Source organism: Schistocerca cancellata, chromosome 5, assembly GCF_023864275.1.
Source record: "Schistocerca cancellata isolate TAMUIC-IGC-003103 chromosome 5, iqSchCanc2.1, whole genome shotgun sequence".
NCBI classification, from domain to species: domain Eukaryota; kingdom Metazoa; phylum Arthropoda; class Insecta; order Orthoptera; family Acrididae; genus Schistocerca; species Schistocerca cancellata.
In genome coordinates this window covers 212,214,376-212,238,849 of record NC_064630.1, presented here as the reverse complement: position 1 = coordinate 212,238,849, position 24,474 = coordinate 212,214,376, and the positions used below count along the sequence as shown (strand labels likewise).

Genomic DNA, 24,474 nt, shown 5'->3' with positions numbered 1-24,474 from the left:
AAGTCAGCGTTCCAAAACATCCCAAAGGTGTTCTATAGGATTCAGGTCAGGATTCTGTGGAGCCCAGTCCATTAAAGGGATGTTATTGTCGTGTAACCACTCCGCCAGAGGCCGTCCATTATAAACGGGTGCTCCATCGTGGTGAAAGATTCATTCGCCATCCCCGAATTGCTCTTCAACAGTGGGAAGCAAGACGGTGCATAAAACATCAATGTAGGCCTGAGCTGTGATAGTGCCACGCAAAACAACAATGGGTGCAAGCCCCCTACAAGAAAAACACGACCACACCATATCACAACCGCCTCCGGATCTCACTGTTGGCACTACACACGCTGGCAGAAGAAGTTCACTGGGCATTCGCCACACCCACACCCTGTCATCGGATCGCCACATTGTGTACCGTGATTCGTCACTCCACACAACGTTTTCCACTGTTTAGTCGTCCTATGTTTACACTCCTTACACCAAGCGAGGCGTCGTGTGGCATTTATCGGTGTGATGTGTGGCTTATGAGCAGCCGCTCGACCATGAAATCCAAGTTTTCTCACCTCCCGCCTAACTGTAATACTACTTGCAGTGGATCCTGATACATTTGGAGTTCCTGTGTGATGGTCTGGATAGATGTCTGCCTATTACACATTACGACACTCTTCAACTGTCGACGGTCTCTGTCAGTCAACAGACGAGGTCGAACTGTACCCTTTTGTGCTGTACGTGTGCCTTCAAGTTTCCACTTCATCATCACATCGGAAACAGTGGACCTAGGGATGTTTAGGAGTGTGGAAATCTCTCGCACGGACGTATGACACAAGTGACACCTCGTCATCTGACAACGTTCGAGGTCCGTGAGTTGCGCGAAGCGCCCCATTCTGCTCTCTCACGATGTCTAATGACTACTGAGGTCGCTGATATGGAGTGCCTGGCAGTAGGTGGCAGCACAACGCACACCTAATATGAAAAACGTATGTCTTTGGGGGTGTCCGTATACTTTTGATTACATAGTGTGCATCTGGAAGCAACGCGCAGTGAATAAGCTGCTTAGGAGTATGTCCCTATGTGTAGAAAGTTTTGGCTCCCTACTTTTCATTGTAGGGACGGATTTCTGACCCAACTAAGGAATATAAGGATCTTCCACCCAAAAAGGAAAAAATACAAAATAAATAAATAAAATGCTGTGTTCTATAAATTCTAACAGCCAGCTACATTATCCACTGCTGTAAAATCAATACTCGGTCTCTTACAGCAATGGTAGCTCCCTGGTTTCATTCTTCATTTCCATGAGATGAATTGCATTCGCATATTTCATTTAGCACTGTATGGTCATCATCCAGTTAGAATAAAACAGATGTGTTATGATTCGGCACCGCCGAAGCAGTACTGGAGGAAACAATAATTGCGACACGAGACCACATGTAGCAGCCAGACATGTGAGACCTGTATTGTCGGCAGTATCGCCGGCGCCTCCGCTATACCAAGTGGAAGGTCACACTACAGCGATTGATTTACGTGTAAATGTTTTATTTGTTGAAAAAAGTATATAAACCACTACTGCCTATTTAGTGTGTAGTTAGTATGTAAAGCAAGTCGGGTATCGAGACAGCGTGCTTTCCGACGTATTACGACCACGATTTATGGCTTAAGACAAGCAATTTTGAAATCATTTTCATTTCTTTTAGCGAAAAGTAAGAGTTAAATCCTCAATGAAGTTGTTGCGACGCAAACGATGTGAAATACGACGGAACTGCATAAACAGTTCGTGTAGTACAATTTAGTTGCTTCAGCTCTAAAATAGAGATTGATAGGTTTTTTCCTTATGATTTAATGTTATTTACTGATTATGGCTTCAATCAGAGAAATAAAAGGGACTGAGGGAAAACTTAAAATATGTCACAGAGAAAACAGAAGAAATTAATTGAGAGGTGCGTGGCACAGTATTAATGGCAGACCCACAGCAGATGGAAGGATGTCATGCAGCTTTCCACGTGTAAACGGCACTTAATCACACTGTCTGGGTTCAAACGACTATGGCATGAGTCGGACAGTGCTTATTTTACTTTTTCTTTATTTATTACAAAGTGTTTTTATCAGCGATATTGTTACAGGAGTTTAAGGCCCTCTCAGCAACTGTCTAAATATTAATTTTAATTATGAACAGCCTCAGTTGCACCGTTTACCTAGGTTTCAGTCGGGATAACCCAACCTTCTTCAGAATAACAGTATCTACTGTTTGTCCATAGTGGACATCGTCAAGCTAAAACTACAAATCCATAAATTATCGTCAAACTGTAAAACTTATCTGGCACTATCTAGTACAGCACTCGTGGCTGCCGCATCGCGGTCGCGAAGTGGGGCCGAGGCAGTGCCAGATAAGTTTTACAGTTTGACGATAATTTATGGATTTGTAGTTTTAGCTTGACGATGTCCACTATGGACAAACAGTAGATACTGTTATTCTGAAGAAGGATGGGCTATCCCGACTGAAACCTAGGTAAATTCTAGGTAAACGGTGCAACTGAGGCTGTTCATAATTAAAATTAAGTTTAAGGTTGCTTTATAGGAACTGTCAGGCCATCATAATACCGACATTTATCTTTATTTTCTTATTAAAAGTTTTTTCACATCTGTAGAGGGCTTTCAAGGTACATTTCAAGTGCTTTGTAGGCGCACATGGTATAAATTAAACTGTCAACACTGCCACTACAATCTTTGCTATTTTGAAGGACGCACGAAAGGGTTCTGTTTCACAATATTGTAGATAATTTCCAGTACCGTAAGAAACTATATTTTATCAGGGATTTGTATTTCCAAATTATTTCCACACTTTCTCATTTAAGGAAAAATTTCATTGTGTTGTATAATTCATCCTTTTGGAACTATTTTAAAATTTAAGATTTTTTCGCCTCCCAAGAACCTACCACTCTGGGTCGTGACACGCCCCCCGCCCCCCTTTTCTATCCCTAGATCATAGCATCGGCATTTTTTCCCCACGCTCTATAAACGGAAGAAGCCCGTGTAATTGTTACAATGGGATGTACCTTCTGCCATGCACTTAACAGTGGTTCGTAGAGTGTGGATGTAAATGTAGAAACTTGGTGGAGATCGTGAGGAAATGCGCCTGTACGATAGAGGTTGCCGAGGAAAAAGTTTGAGAAGCCGTGATCCACAGCGATAGTAGCCTACGTACTGAACAACAAAAACTCTGAAGAGGGTTTAGGAGTCATTCTCACCCGTCGTCAGAGACGGCGAAGACGAAACGTATTTTGAGAATCCTCTTAAATTACAAACAGATTGTGACGCCTTCTTACCTCTACTCCCAAAGAACCGAACCCTGGATCCGCGCCTGACTGCAAAGAACAAAATAATGTTTACCTCTACGCTTCCGGGTATACGGCCGAGTTGTTTCCATTGTATGCATACTGCGGAAACAACAGCTCAGCTGTATACCCTTACAGATCACACAAAATTATGGGAGTGGAAAAACAGAAAATACGGTAACATTGTTACAGAAGATTGCACAATGAAGCATACAGAGTGACTTGCAGTTTGATATAGCGTCACATTAGGACCCAAGGCTGTTAGCGAAGAGGGGAAGGTGCGTCTGCCTGATACGGGAAGAGGAAGGAGTGGGGGCCGTGCGAGTAGGGCAGGGGAAGAAGGCGGGTCCAGTTAAATACTATGTTAAGCTGCCCGGCCTGTTTACATTGTGTCATCTGCTGGAGGCGGCCGGTAGTGGAGAGAAGAGGACCAAATTCTCAACATCATGGTGAAAAAAGTGGACATCAAATACACACAGGTTAGTGCTGGATGTACGAAGTGTCAAGATCATACCTGTCGCCAACAGTGCTTTCTTTTAAAGAAGAGATACCGCAAGAATGGACTACATAGAAATTTGTATTGTCTGTAGGGAACTGTATTAATAATGATGTTGTACTCTGGAACCCACTGTATGGTGCATGGCCGAGGGTAATTCGTACCAGTATTAGCGTCATATACCATTCCATACGCGTATGGAACTGGGAAAGTTAACTGTCTTTATGCCGCTATAAGTGCCTGATCTCTTGTCTTTTATTCTATTAGGCTCCACGCGAGGTTGGCGACGGTGGAGTAGAATAAATGATGCCTTCTTCGGGTAACTATTTCTCTAAATTCGTCCCTAGACAGTTTCGCAGGAACCTCATCTTTCTTCCAAAAAATTCCTCTCACGTTCCCTGGTAATCTGTTAAACTGTCACATGGGTTGTACGGACCCGTTACAATTCTATAATCACGTCTCTGAATTCGTTTGTTTGCTTCGTTGACTCCCAGTGAATAATGACCACTCCGAATCCGAAAACCGATTTTTCCAGATCTAGGAGATTTGGAAAAACGACGGCCAGGGAGTTGATAGAGAGGGCTAACTATGATGAAATTAGGATTGACTGGAAACATGTTGGCTGAAACAGAGAAACTGAAATAAGCTGCTGCACTTAGAGCAAGACAGATTTCGAACCGTTCCCGTAAGTTAACTGGTTTGCACTCCTACAGTTGGTCGGATGAAGCGAAATAATTGCAGACTTGAAGCAATCTGGATATCGCTTATAGACACACATAGCGTCAGTATGCTGTACGGTAGATCTGATTGTGGAACGAGAAAGTGGGGAAGTGTCAAAGTGTGATACTTGTCATTCCCCATTCTAAAAAAAGGTGTGCATGTGTGTGTGCAATACCAGAGTGAATCCTTGAACAGTTTTTGATTTTAGTTTTCATATTTTCTTGTTTTCTGTATTTTAGTCTGAAGGCAACATAATAGACATGATCCTTTTTTTTCAGATATTCATCAACAATGAATTTGTTGATTCAGTTTCCGGGAAGAAATTTCCAGTTTACAACCCCACAAATGGAGAAAAAATTGCTGATGTTTCAGAGGGTGACAAGGTACAGAAATTTTAATTTTCTCATTCTTACGAAAATGTGTTTACTCAGCTCGTAAACACAGCTTTCTTTGATTGGTAATGAAACTTAATCTTACAGGCAGATGTAGACAAAGCAGTTGCTGCAGCCAAAGCAGCATTCAAGAGGGGTTCAGAATGGAGGACAATGGATGCTTCAAAGCGAGCAGTACTGATGCACAAGGTGAATATTACAATTCAGAACTATTGACATTTTCTACAACTCCTCTCCAAACATCAAGGTTTTGATTGTATAACTGACTTCAGCACAATTCAAAAGCTAGTATTATACTGTGTAGTCCATAACTATGCTGTGCTGATTCACAAAGTGATAAACAAGTATTCTCTAAAGCATTCAGTGAATGAATGAAAAGAGGAAAAGTAATTTTGATTCATCAGTTTTCCCCCTTCTTAATCTTCTTCTTCCCCAGTTCAACACTCAACTCAAATTGGTTGAGCAATTTTGTTTTAATTGGTTTTCAACTGCACAAGAATAGAATCTTGTCATTAGGCCATTACAGCAATAGACAATGTCACACGGTGGGTACTATAATACATTTGATATATTCCTTCATTTTGTGGGATGGATGTGTGAAGTGTTTGAATGCTTATTGAGGTAAATCTTGTATAGTTTGTGGAAGCTTATTAAATAATTTGTGCCCCAAGAGTTTATAACTATTAATTGTTTTTAAAAGTCTGTAGAAGAGATTATAAATCATCATTGTTGTAACATTGTAGATTCTCTCTGCATTCTGCTTCTGGGAACTACTTCTTCATATAAATTAACAAAAAACTGTTTTCATCATGATTTTTTGTTCAAAAAGCAAAGGTATACAGTGTGCCATTTTTGATGTAACTACTACTCTGACAACTTTTTCTGTAATGTTAGAGATGTCTTGCAAACCAACAGCTTCCCCACAGAATACCACCATATGATATTATGCTTTTGAAAACTGAAAAAACAGGAAGTGGTAACATAATTTCAGGGACAGCCCATAATGTGTTTAGATCCTATTTGACAAATAGGAAGCAGTTAGTGACTATTAGTACTACAGAGGGAGCATATAAATCAAACACTACTGACATTAATTTTGGTCAATATTAGGACCACTTCTTTTTATTATTTATGTTAATGATATTATTCAGTCTATAATGAACACCACTAAAGCTATCTTATACACAGATGATACCACAGTAATATGCCATAATCCTAGCTGTTCACAACTTGAAGTGGGATCCAATATTGCAGCAGAAATTATTCTGCAGTGTTTTAATGAAAACAAACTAAAATTAAATACAAATAAATCAGTCCATATTGAATTTTATCTTGGGAGGCAAAGAACTCATGGAAACCAAATTTTAATGGATGATGAATAGATTAAAAAAGAATACTCAACCAAGTTTCTTGACCTGACACTTGATGCAGAGTTAAATTGGTATGATCATGTATATGATATTTGCAAGAAGCTATCTACTACCATATATGCTCTAAGAAAACTGACACCTTTTTGCAATGCTACCACTCTGAGGCAAACATATTTTGCACTATTTGAATCCTATCTAAGCTATGGGATAGAGGTATGGGGGATCTAGCAGTAAAGATAACATGAAAAAGAGTACTTATCCTACAGAAGAAGGCATTTAGAATTACAGGAAAGAAATGTCAGGGAATCCTGCAGAAATTTGTTTAAAGAATCTAAAATACGAACTGTTCATAATCTGTATGATTATGGCAGTAAACTGTAACAAAATACATAATAAAGAAATAAACGACCACAACACTAGAGGTTGAGATGAACACCACAATATCTCTCATAGAACCACACTTTATAAGAAAAGCCCTGACTATGCAGGCATTAAATTACTAAATTGCTTCCACCATAATATCCACAAATTACCCATAACAGAATTAAAAAATAAATTAAAATTATGGCTCCCAAACAATCCTGTGTATTCAATAGATTAATTTCTAGACTTAGTACACTTGTACAATGGAAGACTTTTTTTCTAAAAATATGAATCACAGATCTGAAGACTGTGTCACAAACTGCAAATTTCTTAATCTTTGTATTGCAATAGCAAATTGTTTTTATGTATAATTCATAAATGTAACATTATTCTCTCAACTGAATTTAGAAAAATTTGTGTAGATAATAATACCAGGCATATAATAGGTAACTCTAGTAAATAAAGCTCTGACTAATCCAGAAGATGGAACATAAAAATTTTGTAATCAGTTGATGTTGGGTGAAAATAAAATAAATAAATAAGTAAATAAGATACACAACCCATAAGTTGCCTAAATGAATAAATCACTCTCGATAACTTGCCACTAACATATTTTATGTGCTGACCACAAGATAATTCATAAACTGAAAATACCCTCAAAAATTTAACATAACTTAGATAATCTGATGGAAGCCTGTCTTTGAGAGTAGAAAACCATCTTCAGAGTTTAGTTTTCTTTCAGCAAGATACCATTTCCTTCAAACCAGTAGGATGTTTGAGTGGTGATCTTTTCAACACAAGTTTTAGTCTACTGACATTATTTTTTACTTGCTCCTGCTCCTTCCGTAACATGCTGATGTTGTTGTTGTTGTTGTTGTTGTTGTTGTTGTGGTCATCAGTCCTGAGACTGGTTTGATGCAGCTCTCCACGCTACTCTATCCTGTGCAAGCTTCTTCATCTCCCAGTACCTACTGCAACCTACATCCTTCTGAATCTGCTTAGTGTATTCATCTCTTGGTCTCCCCCTACGATTTTTACCCTCCACGCTGCCCTCCAATACTAAATTGGTGATCCCTTGATGCCTCAGAACATGTCCTACCAACCGATCCCTTCTCCTGGTCAAGTTGTGCCACAAACTTTTCTTCTCCCCAATCCTATTCAATACTTCCTCATTAGTTATGTGATCTACCCATCTAATCTTCAGCATTCTTCTGTAGCACCACATTTCGAAAGCTTCTATTCTCTTCTTGTCCAAACTATTTACTGTCCATGTTTCACTTCCATACATGGCTACACTCCATACAAATACTTTCAGAAATGACTTCCTGACACTTAAATCCTTGCCATTGCCAGTCTACATTTTATATCCTCTCTACTTTGACCATCATCAGTTATTTTGCTCCCCAAATAGCAAAACTCCTTTACTACTTTAAGTGTCTCATTTCCTAATCTAATACCCTCAACAGCACCCGACTTAATTCGACTACATTCCATTATCCTCGTTTTGTTTTTGTTGATGTTCATCTTATATCCTCCCTTCAAGACACCATCCATTCCGTTCAACTGCTCTTCCAAGTCCTTTGCTGTCTCTGACAGAATTACAATGTCATCGGCGAACCTCAAAGTTTTTGTTTCTTCTCCATGGATTTTAATACCTACTCCGAATTTTTCTTTTGTTTCCTTTACTGCTTGCTCAATATACAGATTGAATAACATCGGGGAGAGGCTACAACCCAGTCTTACTCCCTTCCCAACCACTGCTTCCCTTTCATGTCCCTAGACTCTTATAATTGCCATCTGGTTTCTGTACAAATTGTAAATAGCCTTTCGCTCCCTGTATTTTAACCTTGCCACCTTTAGAATTTGAAAGAGAGTATTCCAGTTAACATTGTCAAAAGCTTTCTCTAAGTCTACAAATGCTAGAAACGTAGGTTTGCCTTTCCTTAATCTTTCTTCTAAGATAAGTCGTAAGGTCAGTATTGCCTCACGTGTTCCAGTATTTCTACGGAATCCAAACTGATCTTCCCTGAGGTCGGCTTCTACTAGTTTTTCCATTCGTCTCTAAAGAATTCGTGTTAGTATTTTGCAGCTGTGGCTTATTAAACTGATTGTTCGATAATTTTCACATCTGTCAACACCTGGGATTGGAATTATTATATTCTTCTTGAAGCCTGAGGGTATTTCGCCTGTCTCATACATCTTGCTCACCAGATGGTAGAGTTTTGTCAGGACTGGCTCTCCCAAGGCCGTCAGTAGTTCCAATGGAATGTTGTGTACTCCGGGGGCCTTGTTTCGACTCGGGTCTTTCAGTGCTCTGTCAAACTCTTCACGCAGTATCGTATCTCCCATTTCATCTTCATCTACATCCTCTTCCATTTCCATAATATTGTCCTCAAGTGCATCGCCCTTGTATAGACCCTCTATATACTCCTTCCACCTTTCTGCTTTCCCTTCTTTGCTTAGAACTGGGTTTCCATCTGAGCTCTTGATGTTCATACAAGTGGTTCTCTTATCTCCAAAGGTCTCTTTAATTTTCCTGTAGGCAGTATCTATCTTACCCCTAGTGAGATACGCCTCTACATCCTTACATTTGTCCTCTAGCCATCCCTCCTTAGCCATTTTGCACTTCCCGTCGATCTCATTTTTGAGGCGTTTGTATTCCTTTTTGCCTGCTTCATTTACTGAATTTTTATATTTTCTCCTTTCATCAATTAAATTCAATATTTCTTCTGTTACCCAAGGATTTCTACTAGCCCTCGTCTTTTTACCTACTTGATCCTCTGCTGCCTTCACTACTTCATCCCTCAAAGCTACCCATTCTTCTTCTACTGTATTTCTTTCCCCCATTCTTGTCAATTGTTCCCTTATGCTCTCCCTGAAACTCTGTACAACCTCTGGTTCTTTCAGTTTATCGGGTCTCATCTCCTTAAATTCCCACCTTTTTGCAGTTTCTTCAGTTTTAATCTACAGGTCATAACCAATAGATTGTGGTCAGAGTCCACATCTGCCCCTGGAAATGCCTTACAATTTAAAACCTGGTTCCTAAATCTCTGTCTTACCATTATATAATCTATTCATTATTAAACCTACTCCTGCATTACCCCTATTTGACTTTGTGTTTATAACCCTGTAGTCAGCTGACCAGAAGTCTTGTTCCTCCTGCCACCGAACTTCACTAATTCCCACTATATCTAACTTTAACCTATCCATTTCCCTTTTTAAATTTTCTAACCTACCTGCCCGATTAAGGGATCTGACATTCCACACTCCGATCCGTAGAACGCCAGTTTTCTTTGTCCTGATAACGACATCCTCTTGAGCAGTCCCCACCCGGAGATCCGAATGGGGGACTATTTTATCTCTGGAATATTTTACCCAAGAGGACGCCATCATCATTTAATCATACAGTAAAGCCGCATGCCCTCGGGAAAAATTACGGCCGTAGTTTCCCCTTGCTGTCAGCCATTCGCAGTACCAGCATAGCAAGGCCGTTTTGGTTATTGTTATAAGGCCAGATCAGTCAATCAACCAGACTGTTGCCCTTGCAACTACTGAAAAGGCTGCTGCCCCTCTTCAGGAACCACACGTTTGTCTGGCCTCTCAACAGATACCCCTCCGTTGTGGCTGTACCTACGGTACGGCTATCTGTATCGCTGAGGCACGCAAGCCTCCCCACCAACGGCAAGGTCCATGGTTCATGGGGGGGGGGGGGGGGGGGGCACATGCTGATAATGACCATATAAATGAAGTGTAGTGCTTCAGCAGGGTGTAGTGCTGTTGGGCTTGCTGATGCCAGATTCTCTTGTGTCATGATGCCCGAGGATATGGTGTATGCAGGGCAGTGAAGGAAATGGCTAATAATCTACTCATCTTGGTTATCACAGAGTCTCCATTTTAACACATCAGTTTTACTTCAGCCACTTCCCATTTGAAGACAACTGAGTGATGAGCAGACGTTTCCTGGGGGTAACTACTCAATCAGTGGTATCCAGTCACTTTTACGATCAGTGGTATCCAATCACTTTTAGCTCTGATCTGCTGCAAAGACACTGAGCAATAGGTTCATGCCCATGAAGTGAGTGTCTTATAATAAGTGTGGATTTTGGTCCTTTTAGATGTTGCTGTTGCTATGTTTCTAATGTCTGGTGACGCTCTTCCAGCCAGAATTTGGATCTTCTCAGTTGGAACTGGTGTCAAGCATCGTGTCAGCTGGTGGCTAGTTTGATGAAGAGCAATGTCAACCTGTTTTGGGTGGCAGGATTGTTATTTTCCAGGGGAAGCCTAGTCTTCTGCTGAGTAACACAAGGCTAGAGCCAACATCTAAAGCACATGTGGGCTCGCTGCCCAAACTTGTGCCTTTTATTTTTCTTAAGACATTTTGTTGTGCTGTGTCCTTCATTCTGGTACTGTCACATTGCTCCTTGAATGTCAATCTGCCATCAAGGATAGAGCTGTGTTTGAGAGGAGTTCCAAGCTGTGAGACTTCTAACTGGTAGTTGGCTTGTTTGTTGTGGAGGTGGAAAGTGCTGACTACTGTTTCGGTTGGATTTGGCTTCAGGATGTTGACTTCCTAATACTGTCTCAGTTAGTTAAGAGCAGACAAAAGTTGTCTTTCGATGCCTCAAATGTTGAGAGGGGTAGATTGCATGAATAAATGAGATGTAACCCTTATTACGTGGCTGGTTACTGGTATAAAGGCTTAATAATGTGGGAAAAAGAAAGAACCCTTGGGAAAGACCATTTTTTTTTTTTGCTTTCTACCACTAAATTTTGATGTTTTGAAAGCTAACATAGAAGTTACTGTTGCTCAGCAGCTTTGCAGTGATCTTCATAAAGCTGTAATCTTTTGCTGTATTGTACACCTTTGGAAGCAGTCTCCCAATATTTACTGTGTCATAGGCTGCACTCAGATCAACTAAGGTGACACCATTAACAAGACCTTTCTCAAAGCCGGGTAAGCTGGGTACACCCACCCTGTGCAAAACCACCCTTGTCCAAAGCCAGCTTGTTCTCTAATGAACTTATCTTTAATGAGTGGTATAAGCCAAGACAAAATAGTTTGTTCAAATAGCCTGAATGAATGGCAATGTTAAGATATTGGCCAAAAATTTCTCAGGTTATGTGATGATTTTATGGGCTTGAGCAATACCCTTTCTTGGGTGTAATAAGGAAGTTGGTGAGAGACTAATGAAGGGAATATGGTCCACTCACAGAGGTGAGGATGTAAGCTGATGATAGATCTCGACTCACTCACAATAGCAAGGAGGCCAGATCCACAGTAAAGAAATTGTCTGATGACCTGCATGAATCTGTGTTGTTGTGCAACAGCACTGCAAAACAAACTGCTAATGGTATCTGATCTCTGAAATAATGCAAAGCTGTTGGGGAACACAACATACATTTAAAGTTGCTAAAACACCTTGGCGAAGGAGGTACTGACTGGCACCACCAAATGTCCAACTGCTCAGAAACATATAACATTCCAGAGCTCTGGAGACAAGCTCATGGTATCATTCTGATCATTACCACTGTGAAGAAAAGTTGTGTCATTGACATCAGAATGTTTGCACCAGTGCATTGTGCAGTGCAAAGTGTAGGAGATGGCTTCAGTATGTTGATGATAGTGCAAACTTCCACTCCTTGACTTTGCACAATAGTGCTGACTCTCTCTTTCTTTATACTTGTCTCGCTCGTTCCACGTATCCTACCATTACCAAAACTTTTTTTATCTGCCGTTTTGCTATTAAGATCTGGAATAGGGGATTGACTGACAGAAATTCTTGGAGCATTTTTTATATTACTATCAAAAATACTTGCTTGAAATCAAATTAAAAAAAAAAACACTTTCACGTACACATGTGTATACATAAATAGAAATAATCTTTATTTCACTGTGCAGATTAGGAAATTCGTCCTTCACCAAATTCTGATAGAATTCGACCAAATCTTTGATATATTAAAGTAAATTCTTTCTGCTATTGTCAGTTTGCAAATTGATTAGTTCAAAATGTAAATCAAGAGGTGGATTTTAAATTGCTATCGAAAAGAGTGTTACAAACACATCAAGTATTGGCTGCAAGTTAGTAATTTCCTGTAACACAAACAAAACCAAATGTTAACAAATGAAAGTAATGTATAAAGTTAAAGTACTAAAAGGAGGTACGTTCTAAATACACGGGTAATGTGGACTATTGTTTTTCATGTATGTTACACATGTAAATTTAACAAAATTGGCTTTATTTTGTTGTTGTCAATATACCGGTACATTATCTGGAATCTGTCATTAAATCAATTCTCAAGGGATTGTAGCACCACAACGTATTTATCAAAGTGTGCTCCTTCCCACTTACCTAGCTCAGGAAAGTGTTGTGTACTTTTCTCTGAAAGGTTGACTTCAAGGAGCTGAAGTTTATATTGCAAAGCTTTTATTTTGCCAACCATATCCTTGATGAGACTATTTTCATTTTGGAGTTTCAGACTTAAATATTTAGAAGAGCTGTGATGTCTGCTAAAAATCCTAAATTAGTTACCCATTCAGGGACAGGCAAAAGTGGCTCCAGACATCCTTTGTCCTCCAAAAATGAGTCATGGTGTGGTAATTGAAAAATTTGGGAAATCTTTTTTTGTTTGCTCAACCAGTGCACCTCAGCATGTTAGGAGATACCTGGATACTCCTCTTCAAATTAAGTAAAAAGATTCTTTGAACTGGTGAATGAGCCTATGAGAATGAATATAGTTCATGATAAACACCATTGCATTCATCACATATTGAGGCTGGACAACTTTTGTACAAAGATCCTCTTGGTGTGCAAAACAATGACCATAAGGTAAATTTGGAATGTTATTTTTTTCCTGCATTAGGCCAATAAACCCTTTTACTTTACTGCACATTGCGGGCAATTCATATGCAGTTACAGAAAACAGCTTTTCCCAAGTGAGTCCTATTCCTTCAGCTGCCGTTTTGATCACTTCTAAAATATCTGCTCCTGTGGCACTATCCTTCATCAGAATCATAGAAATCTAGGAACTCTTCCATTACATGTAAGTCATCATACACACCATGCAAAACAAAACAAAAAAGGTAACTGAGCCTGTCATATTGGAAAGTGGTGTTTTTCCATATGTGGGAGCTAATGTGGGATTCATTGTCTCCGCCATGACCAACAAAATATGATTAATTAATGACCCTGACACAAACAGCTTCCCAGCTCTTGCCAAATGTAGAACAACTGTGTAGCTAACTCTAAGACTTCATTCACAGCATGTATCATCTCCTTTGTACTAACTTAGAGGGAAAAAAAATCATGTGTTAGGAATAACAAAAGGAAAAGCAAAAACAAATATACATTTGAGGGGAATGTAGACAGTCTTCAGTTTGTTTTGCAAGATCATTAACATATTTTGGTTGGCAGGCATGCTAAATTGCTCGTACAAATCTCATTTGTGGATACAGACCTGTCTTCTGAATGATTTGCAACTTCCTTAATTTTTCCTCTCTTGGTGTCCCATACGATTTCACTATACTTTGCTGAATGCAATTTGCTGTAGTGTCTTTCAGTAGATGATTTTCTTACACTCACAGTTATTTTTGGCATTATCATCACAACTAGCCAAAAATACTAAAGTTTCCACTCCAGTTTAAATGGTTCTTCGGAAACATTTGCTTTTTTAGGATCATGTTGTTCCATTATTGTAGTAACTGTCATGAAGTGACCTATTTCAGTGTTGAATAATATATCAATATATTTAGCAGCTTCACCATGCAAGCTAAGTTGAGGTGAATTAAGCCAACTTGGAACGATGCACTATGCAAACACTCTCTGCACCTTACTTTGCCTGCGTGCGATTTTCTGTGTGTGAGAGGCCCAGATCTGCATATATAAAACCTGATCGAAATGATCTGGACACCTTTTAGCAGATATCAATATGAGGTGTGTCCAGCTTTTGACTTTATGGTGGCTTGAACTCTGCTGAGGACTCATTCAGTAAGGTGGCGGAATGTATGTGGAGAAATGGCAGCCTGTTCTTCCTAAAGGGCTGAAATTAGAGGAGATAGTGATGTTAAATGAGTGGATCTGTAGTGAAGTCAACATTCTAAGTCATCCCTAAAAGTGATCCATCGGGTTCTAGTTGGGACTCTGGGCAGGCCAGTGCATTTCATGAATGCTGTTGTCCACAAACCATTGCCCCACAGTTGTGCTGCTTTATGACAGTGCACATTCAGAGCTCTGTTCACAGGGCAACTGCAACTGTACATGTCCATTTTCAAAGAATTAGGAAAACAGTAACATTTGTTGATCAGTAATGTTTTATTCTTTATGGATGATTTTGGAATAATATGATTCCATCTTCTGATACACTAAAATAATGGAAACAATACTTTACAATTCTGGATAAGCAGCGATTCAGAAAATGTAAATTTGACAGCAGCAAAATGATGATCAGGCATTACCCACATAAAGCATAAAAAACTAAGGCTGTCTTCCACCCTCTGTGGTCTGTGGAACAAAAGTAATGTGTCTCGCTTTATAAAATAAGAACCTAAGAAGTTAGCACAACAACAAATGCGTTGTTGTTGTTGTTGTTGTTGTTGTTGTGATCTTCAGTCCTGAGACTGGTTTGATGCAGCTCTCCATGCTACTCTATCCTGTGCAAGCTTCTTCATCTCCCAGTACTTACTGCCACCTACATCCTTCTGAATCTGCTTAGTGTATTCATCTCTTGGTCTCCCCCTACGATTTTTACCCTCCACGCTGCCCTCCAATACTAAATTGGTGATCCCTTGATGCCTCAGAACATGTCCTACCAACCGATCCCTTCTTCTGGTCAAGTTGTGCCACAAACTTCTCTTCTCCCCAATCCTATTCAATACTTCCTCATTAGTTATGTGATCTACCCATCTAATCTTCAGCATTCTTCTGTAGCACCACATTTCGAAAGCTTCTATTCTCTTCTTGTCCAAACTATTTACCATCCATGTTTCACTTCCATACATGGCTACACTCCATACAAATACTTTCAGAAATGACTTCCTGACACTTAAATCTATACTCGATGTTAACAAATTTCTCTTCTTCAGAAACGCTTTCCTTGCATTGCCAGTCTACATTTTATATCCTCTCTATTTCGACCATCATCAGTTATTTTGCTCCCCAAATAGCAAAACTCCTTTACTACTTTAAGTGTCTCATTTCCTAATCTAATTCCCTCAGCATCACCCTACTTAATTCGACTACATTCCATTATCCTCGTTTTGCTTTTGTTGATGTTCATCTTATATCCTCCCTTCAAGACACCATCCATTCCGTTCAACTGCTCTTCCAAGTCCTTTGCTGTCTCTGACAGAATTATAATGTCATCGGCGAACCTCAAAGTTTTTATTTCTTCTCCATGGATTCTAATACCTACTCCGAATTTTTCTTTTGTTTCCTTTACTGGTTGCTCAATATACAGATTGAATAACATCGGGGAGAGGCTACAACCCTGTCTTACTCCCTTCCCAACCACTGCTTCTCTTTCATGTCCCTCAACTCTTATAACTGCCATCTGGTTTCTGTACAAATTGTAAATAGCCTTTCGCTCCCTGTATTTTACCCCTGCCACCTTTAGAATTTGAAAGAGAGTATTCCAGTCAACATTGACAAAAGCTTTCTCTAAGTCTACAAATGCTAGAAACATAGGTTTGCCTTTCCTTAATCTTTCTTCTAACAAATGCGTAAAAAAAAGAAAAAAACATTGCTCACAGAAGCACAAAATACTTAAGAAGCATCGAAAAGAGGAAAAAGAGCATACAATATGTGAAAGCTACTTAAGATCCCAACAGCAATCACTGTCTTGGTTATCTGGCCATACTAACAGGAAAACCATAAACTGATGAGAGAGGAGACCAGTGAGAGTGCACACCACATGTGACGGGAAGAAAGTTGTGTGCAGCTGTGGTTGGTGGAAGGTTTAAAACCACGAGTGGGGAAACAAAATAAGACTAAGCATACCATTAAACACTAGCAGGAAGAGAACCTGTACATCTACATATAAAACACAAAGATGTGTAACCAGCACTTTAACAAATTTTGTAGAAAAAAATCAGATCTGTTAGCGAAACTACAAATAGAAGAGGATATGTTCCATCACAGGCTAAACATAAGAAACAACACTTAAGTGTATGTTGTATGAAAGAAAGTGCCCCTTTCATTACATGTAAATGAAAGAGCAATGTTAGGTCCTGTAGGATTTGTTACACCTCTCAGGAGATGGGAAGAAAAATTTTGATAGCCAATATTGTTTTGATATTTTGTACCTTGAAGTTCAGGCACTAGGTTAATAAATTGTGAAGCATATAAGAAGGATCTGCTGTTTATCATGTTGATTGTAATGCAGGACAAATACAATGGTCATACACGAAGGAACTGTCATATTATATTTAAAGAACATAAAGATGTTGCTAACTCCAGGTCATCTCTGACTATGCATTTGATTGATAGCCAAGATGAATTACAACAGTTTAATGGTGACTTGGTAGTCTTGCACACTGTAGGCATAGGTTCCACACTTAATGTACTTACAGAGTCAGATATTCTAAGAAGCCTCCACTCTCGCCCCTGTCAAACTCTTAATTAGTGTTCATATTTGTGACATAAAAAATGTTTTAGCTAATTACAACTTACATCAAGTTAATGGTTAAGTTTGGTTTTTTTAATGTTTGGAGCATTTCCTCTCTTAAACATAATTTTGTTAACTGGCCTGATTTTTTTTTTCCTATAAAACTGGTTAATGTGGTGGTCACACAACATTGTGTTTTATATCTAGCTGTAGAGGTTCTTCCTGCCTAGTGTTTTTGAGTCTCCAAACTCTCTTATTTTGTTTCTCCACTTGCAGTTTTAAATCTTTCACCTACCTTAGCTCATGCAACAGCTTTGTTGTGTAACATAAGGCACATGCTCTCACTGGTCTGTCCCATCAGCTGTTCAGTTTTCCTGTTAGTAAGCAAGACAAGCATGAGTATGGTTGCTGTTGGGATCCTGTGTAAGTTTGTCTCCCATATTGTGTGGTCCTTTTTCTACTCTTAATATTTCTTAGGTGTTTCATCATTCTGCAGATTGTGGCTTTTCAATGTTTGTTTTGGCAACTTATTAGGAACATTGTTTTATACAGCAGGACACAGAATTTTTGTTTGACAACTGCTTATCCAGAATTGTAATACATTATTTCTAACATTACATTGTATGTCAGAAGATGGAATTATTTTGAAACCATCATAAACAACAAAATATTATTGGTTCAGCAACTATTGTGGTTTTTAATTGTTGTCCTGATACAATCTTCTAACCCTTCCACATTTGGAATTAGCTAACTCGTGCAAGTAACTGGGTGTAACACTTTGTGGGGATATGAAATTGAATGAATGCGTGGGCTCCTTCATGGCTAAAGCAGGTGGTAGACATCAGTTTATTGGTAGAATAATGGAGAAGTGCAATCAGTCTACAAAGGAGATTGCTTACAAATCACTCGTGCGACCAGTTCTAGAATACTGCTCAAGTGTGTGGAACCCATGCCAAATAGGACTAACTGGGGATATTGAATATATACATAGAAGGGCAGCACAAATGGTTACAGGTTTGTTTGATCCATGTGAGTGTCACAGAGATACAGAAGAGATTGAACTGGCAGACTCTTGAAAACAGATGTAAACTATCCTGAGAAAGTTGACTAAAAAAGTTTACATCAACTGATTTTAAATGATGATTGTAGGAATATATTACAACCCCCTATGTATCGTTCACATCAGCTGCTTCGGGCGGCTACTTTGTCAGGCATAGGTTTGGTTCCTGTTCATGGTATTGGTAGGTGGGACTTCACAAGACGTGGCCTGCATCTCAATAGGAAAGGGAAGGGTAAACTGGCTGGGATGATAGCAAAATATTTAGGGGGGGGGGGGGGGCACTGAAACTCATGGGAGTACTTTTGTAGGCTAAGATCAGTATCCAATCTTCCTACACTGATTGAAATTAAGCTTAATGAAAAGTTCAGACAAGCAGGTACTAGAGATGTGAAAATATCACAAAATTCTCCTAACAGTACAGTGAAAAATAATTTTAGTATGTCACAAGATTCACATAAAAGCACAGTAAAAAAATAATGTTAGTATATTTCATCAGAATATCAGGGGATTAAAAAACAAAGTAGATGAGCTTCTTCTTTGTGTAGAAGGTTTAGAAACTGAGGGTGGAATAGATGTACTATGCCTGTCTGAACATCATATAGTCATAGGTATGGAAATGGCAAATGTAGGTGTATATAAGCTTTCAGCTCATGTAAGTAGAGACGCTATTGAGAGAGGAGGAGTTGCCATAAAATCTGTCGTAGTGTGAAAAATTTGGAAACTAAAAAAAAATTGTGTAGAGCAACACATAGAAGCATGTGTATGTGAGCTTAAACCAAATAAAGGCACTTCTATAATTACAGCCTTGTATAGGTCACAATTGGGAAATTTTAAACTAGTTTTGAACAAAACTTGGATGCTTTGTTGTGCTACCTGTCAGACAAAGGAAAACAAATTATGGTTTATGGGGATTTCAATGTAGATTTTCTGAGAGAGTAAGATAGAGAGCTTGACCTTGAAGTATTACTTGGTTCTTTCAATTTGATGTCAGTTATTCATTTTCCTACTCAGGTGGTACAGGAAAGCAGCACACCGATAGATAACATTTTCATAGACCAAGATAAATTTAATCAAATGAAAGCTTTTCCTGTTAAGAATGGTCTGTCTGATCATGCTGCACAGCTAGTTATGGTATATGATATAGCTCCATACAGTAATGCAAAACAGTCCTCCAAAATAGTGCATTCCATTAACAATTTAACACTTTAAAATTTTAGGGAAAGCTTGCAACAGTTACTGGGATGAGATGTACAGGGAACATGATGCTAATTTAAAATTTAACCTATTTCATGATACCTTTGTGAGTATATTTGAAAACAGTGAAATATAATTGTAAGAAACCATGTAAAAGCCATGGCTTACTAAAGGGATAAAAATATCTTGTAAACAGAAAAGGGAAACACATCTTATAGCTAGGAGGACTAATGATCGCGAAACAATGAAACATTATAAAAACTACTGCACTGTATTAAGAAAATTTACTAAAAAGTCCAGAAGTATGTGCATTATGTCTGAGATTAGTGCATCTGATAATAAAATTTCAACAATTTGGAATATTGTGAAAAGGGAAACAAGACAACCGAGAGCGCAGGAAGACTGTATTTCTATCAGACACAATGAAAAGTTTGTTAACAAGAAGTCGGAAGTAGAAAACATTTTTAATAATCATTTGTAAGTGTTGTAGAGAAAATAGGTTCCAGCTATTCATTAGAACATGCGAGGCAGTATATGGAAGAGGCATTACCTACACAATTTGATAAAACTGAAATTCAACCCACCTCTCCTACTCAAATTACGAAAATAATAAATTTGCTCAGATGTAAAAGCTCACATGGAATTTATGGCATTTCCGACAGAGTACTAAAAGCTTGTTCCCAACAAATAAGTAGGATTCTCAGTCACATACGTAGTAACTCTCGGTTGCCCTGTTTCCAGATAGACTGAAATATGCTATTATTAAACCATTGCATAAAAAAGGGGATAGATCTGATGCTGCCGGCCGGTGTGGCCGTGCGGTTCTAGGTGCTTCAGTCTGGAACCACGTGACCGCTACAGTTGCCGTTTTGAATCCTGCCTTGGGTATGGATGTGTGTGATGTCCTTAGGTTAGTTAGGTTTAAGTAGTTCTAAGTTCTAGGGGACTGATGACCACAGATGTTAAGTCCCATAGTGCTCAGAGCCATTTGAACCCATTTTTACATCTGATGCTAACAACTACAGCCCAATCTCACTTCTGACAGCTTTATCCAAAATTCTTGAAAAAGTAATGTATTCAAGAGTAGCGTCATTTATTTGTAAAAGTGAAGTACTAACAAAATATCAGTTTGGTTTTCAGAAAGACCTTTCAACAGAAAATACTATATATGCTTTCACTGATCTAATATTAAATGCAGTGAATAACTGAACATCACCCATTGGGATATTTTGTGATCTTTCAAAGGCTTTTGATTGTGTGAATCATGAAATTCTTCTAGATAAGCTTAAGTATTGTGGTATGAGTGGGACAGTGCACAAATGGTTTAATTCCTACTTAACTGGAAGAATGCAGAAGGTTGAAATTAACAGTACAGATAGTCTACAAAAACCAGCAGAGTCCTCTAACTGGGGAGGAATCAAGAATGGTGCCCCACAGGGTTCGGTCTTGGGTCCCTTTTGTTCTTAATATATCGTATTTACTCGAATCTAAGCCGCACTTCTTTTCCGGTTTTTGTAATCCAAAAAACCGCCTGTGGCTTAGAATCGAGTGCAAAGTAAGCGGAAGTTAAGAAAAATGTTGGTAGGTGCCGCCACAACTGACTTCTGCTGTCGAATATATGTAGCGCTACACAGCCATGCTTTGCAGGCACAAAGATAAATACTGGTGCCAAAACCTCTGCATCAGTAAATAAATAAAAAAAATAATTAAAAAAAAGGGGGGGGGGGGGAAGACGAGCTTTTTTCTCTGCCTCGGGTTTCAACCACTGCATTTCCATACATTATCTGACGAAGTAAATACAAATTCCTTATTGTTCATCTTCGAATGTTGCAGCATTTCAATGTACTATGAAAATCTGACTAGCAAGACTGTTTGGGATGTTTGTCAATATGGCCAACTCTACGTTCTGAAATTTTTCCTACCTATGAGAAGAGATGGTTGCTAATAGGAACTTTTATGAATTGTGAATCACATTTAAATCCTGTCTGCCTAATAAACTACGAAATTCGAGTGAGACAACAGCAAACGCGGAAGAATATACATATCATGTCATGTTTATATTCGTATTATTCTTATGCCTAATAGTGATACAGTCAGAAATTAAGCACAGCAATTGACTAGATTTTTAAATCTAAGATGACTCTAATTTCTGTGCAGAATGTAATGTACTAAAGAGGCGTCTGCAAAGACATTCAGACGGAGAAAATTTTTCGCTAAACTCTCGTTCAGAACATCTTCTATCATACGCAGTCTTTTATTTGGTTCTTGTTGATCATTATCAAAGAAAGCAGCAGTGTAAGTAACAACAAATAGCAGTCTCTTACCATTGTTTTGCTTATGAGACAATTCCTCTCTTCTCTTCTTCTCTCTTTTTTTTTTTTTTTTTTTTTTTTTTTTTTTTTTTTTTTTTTTTTTTTTTTTGTAAGCGGCAGTAGCGTGCATAAAAGCAAGCCATGCCGCAAGTGGCAACAGGCCGTAAACACTCATTATCACACAATGCGACAAATGATGCATGACACAGTACAGTAATGCCTTTTCAGCGTAGAGTGACGTAAGCACCTATAACAAAAAGAACGGCACTTATCGGATCAAAGAAAAATAATCAATCATTTCAAACCAGATGAAGCACTTGAAAAAGTAAGGTTACCCGTATAAATACAGACGGAGCGCCTGACGCATAGCAATGGCTACCTGGTAAAGCTTAACTGCTAAGCTTACAACTCAAACCAAACTACTGTAGCTGTATCGACAGTCATTCGATCTAAATTGTGTCTCATATTACAATGGACCAATTTTGTTTCGATTTGGAGGTGCGGCCTAAAACTTTTCTCCCCCCTTGAATTTCGAGTCTCAAATTTCAGGTGCGGCTTAGATTTGAGTGCGGCTTAGATTCGAGTAAATACGGTATATTAACGACGAGCCACTCTATATTCATGAAGATGCAAAGTTAGTTCTTTTTGCTGATGATACAACTCTAGTAATCACACCCAAGAAGCAAGAATCAGCTGAGAAAATTGCAAATAATTTCTTTCAGAAAATTATTAAGTGGTTCTCTGCAAATGGGTGCTCACCAAATTTTGAGAAAACACAGTTTATACAATTCTGTACAGTAAATGGCATAACACCATTGATAAATATAGACTATGAATGGAAGTCTGTTGCTAAGGTAGTAATACTCAAAATTTCTGGGTGTGTGCATTGATGAGAAATTGAATAGGAAGAAACACATCAATGATCTGCTGAAACGGTTCAGTTCAGCTACTTATGCTATTAGGGTTATTGCAAATTTTGGTGATAAACATATCAGTAAATTAGCCTACTATGCGTATTTTCATTCACTGCTTTCATATGGCATAATATTTTGGGGAAATTTGTCATTAAGAGAGAAAGTATTCATTGCACAAAAGTGTGTAATCAGAATAATAGCTGGAGCCCACTTAAGATCACCTTTATTTAAGGAACTCGGGGTATTCACAGTACCTTCACAATACATATATTCACTTATGAAATTTGTCGTTAATAACCCATCCCAATTCAAAAACGACAGTGAAGTGCATAGCTACAACACTAGAAGAAAGGATGATATTCACTATTCTGGATTAAATCTCACTTTGGCACAGAAAGGGGTGAATTATGCTGCCACAAAAATCTTTTGTCATTTGCCAAATAGTATGAAAAGTCTGACAGATAGCCGACCAATATTTAAAAGCAAATTAAAAGAATTTCTGAATGACAACTCTTTCTGCTCAATAGATGAATTCTTAGATATGAAGTAGTAATTATAAAAAAAAAAAAAAATTAATTATTTTGTGTAAAGAAAACTTACGTTAAAGTGACATGTTCCACATCATTACGAAATGTCGTATTTATGATCTATGGAACAAAGATTTATGTATGTATGTGTGTATGTATGTATGTATGTATGTATGTATGTATGTATAGGTATTTTGAGGATAAGATAGAATAATTACAGCATACACAGCAGCATTCAGACATTCACTCTTCCCACGCTCCAAACATGAATGGAATGGGAAGAAACCCTGATAATTGGTACAATGGGACATATCTCTGCCATGCACTTTACAGTGGTTTGCAGAGTATAGATGTAGATGCAGATTTAGCATTTTCTTAAGTGCTGTAAGGTGACCACACTCCAACCACTGAAAACACTCCCATACCAACTGTAATGTTACATCCTCCATACTTCTTTGTTGGCACTACACATGGTCGCAAGTAACAATGTCCAGGCATTTGCCAAACACAAACCCTTTCATCAGATTGCCTCGAGGTATAGTGTGATTCATCACTCATTTCCAATTAGTCATGGTGCACTGGTGTCACAGAGTGAAGTGGCACAGTGGGTATCATGTTGGACTTGCATTCAGGAGGATGACAGTTCAGATCTGTGTCCAGCTGTCGTGCTTTAGGTTTTCAGTGATTTCCCTAAATTGCTCCAGGAAAATGCTGGGATGGTTCCTTTCAAAGGGCTATGGCCAATTTCTTTCCTCATCCTTTCATAATCTGAGCTCGTGTTCCGTCTGTACTGACTTTGCTGTCTGATGGGACAATAAACTCCAGTCTAGTCTTTCTTTTTCCTTCCTCCTTCTCAGTGGCATTGCTCTTTACTCCGTCTCAAGTGTCGGTTAGTAATGACTACAGAAATGTGTCGCTTATTGCTCAATCATTCTACCCCATTTTGCTAACTGAGCTACTGGTAACACTTTGGAACTCATGATGGATTTCATGCAATTTTTTAAAACCACCTTCTGCAATTCTCAATGCTCCCTATCTATTAGTACACAAGATCTGCCTGATCTTTGTTTAGCTGTTTGGATAACAATGTAGCCTTGTTTTGCAAATCAATAAGATGTTTAGTATACCATGGACTTTGTCTGTTTGGAAACTTAGTTTTGAACCCTTTGTTAATTACTTTGCATTTCTTTATGGGAATACTATCATTAAATTC

At 38.6% G+C, this 24,474-nt stretch overlaps 1 protein-coding gene across 1 annotated transcript in view; it reads left to right on the top strand.

The window, feature by feature from the left end:
* The first annotated feature begins 3,646 nt into the window (after nt 1-3,646).
* LOC126189030 (aldehyde dehydrogenase 1A1-like) overlaps nt 3,647-24,474 on the top strand; it is a 40,916-nt gene continuing 20,088 nt past the window's right edge. Inside the window, exons 1-3 of the mRNA XM_049930862.1 lie at nt 3,647-3,793; nt 4,809-4,913; nt 5,010-5,111. Coding sequence (XP_049786819.1) covers nt 3,761-3,793; nt 4,809-4,913; nt 5,010-5,111 — 240 coding nt within the window. The 5' untranslated portion in view covers nt 3,647-3,760. The remainder of the gene's footprint in view (nt 3,794-4,808; nt 4,914-5,009; nt 5,112-24,474) is intronic.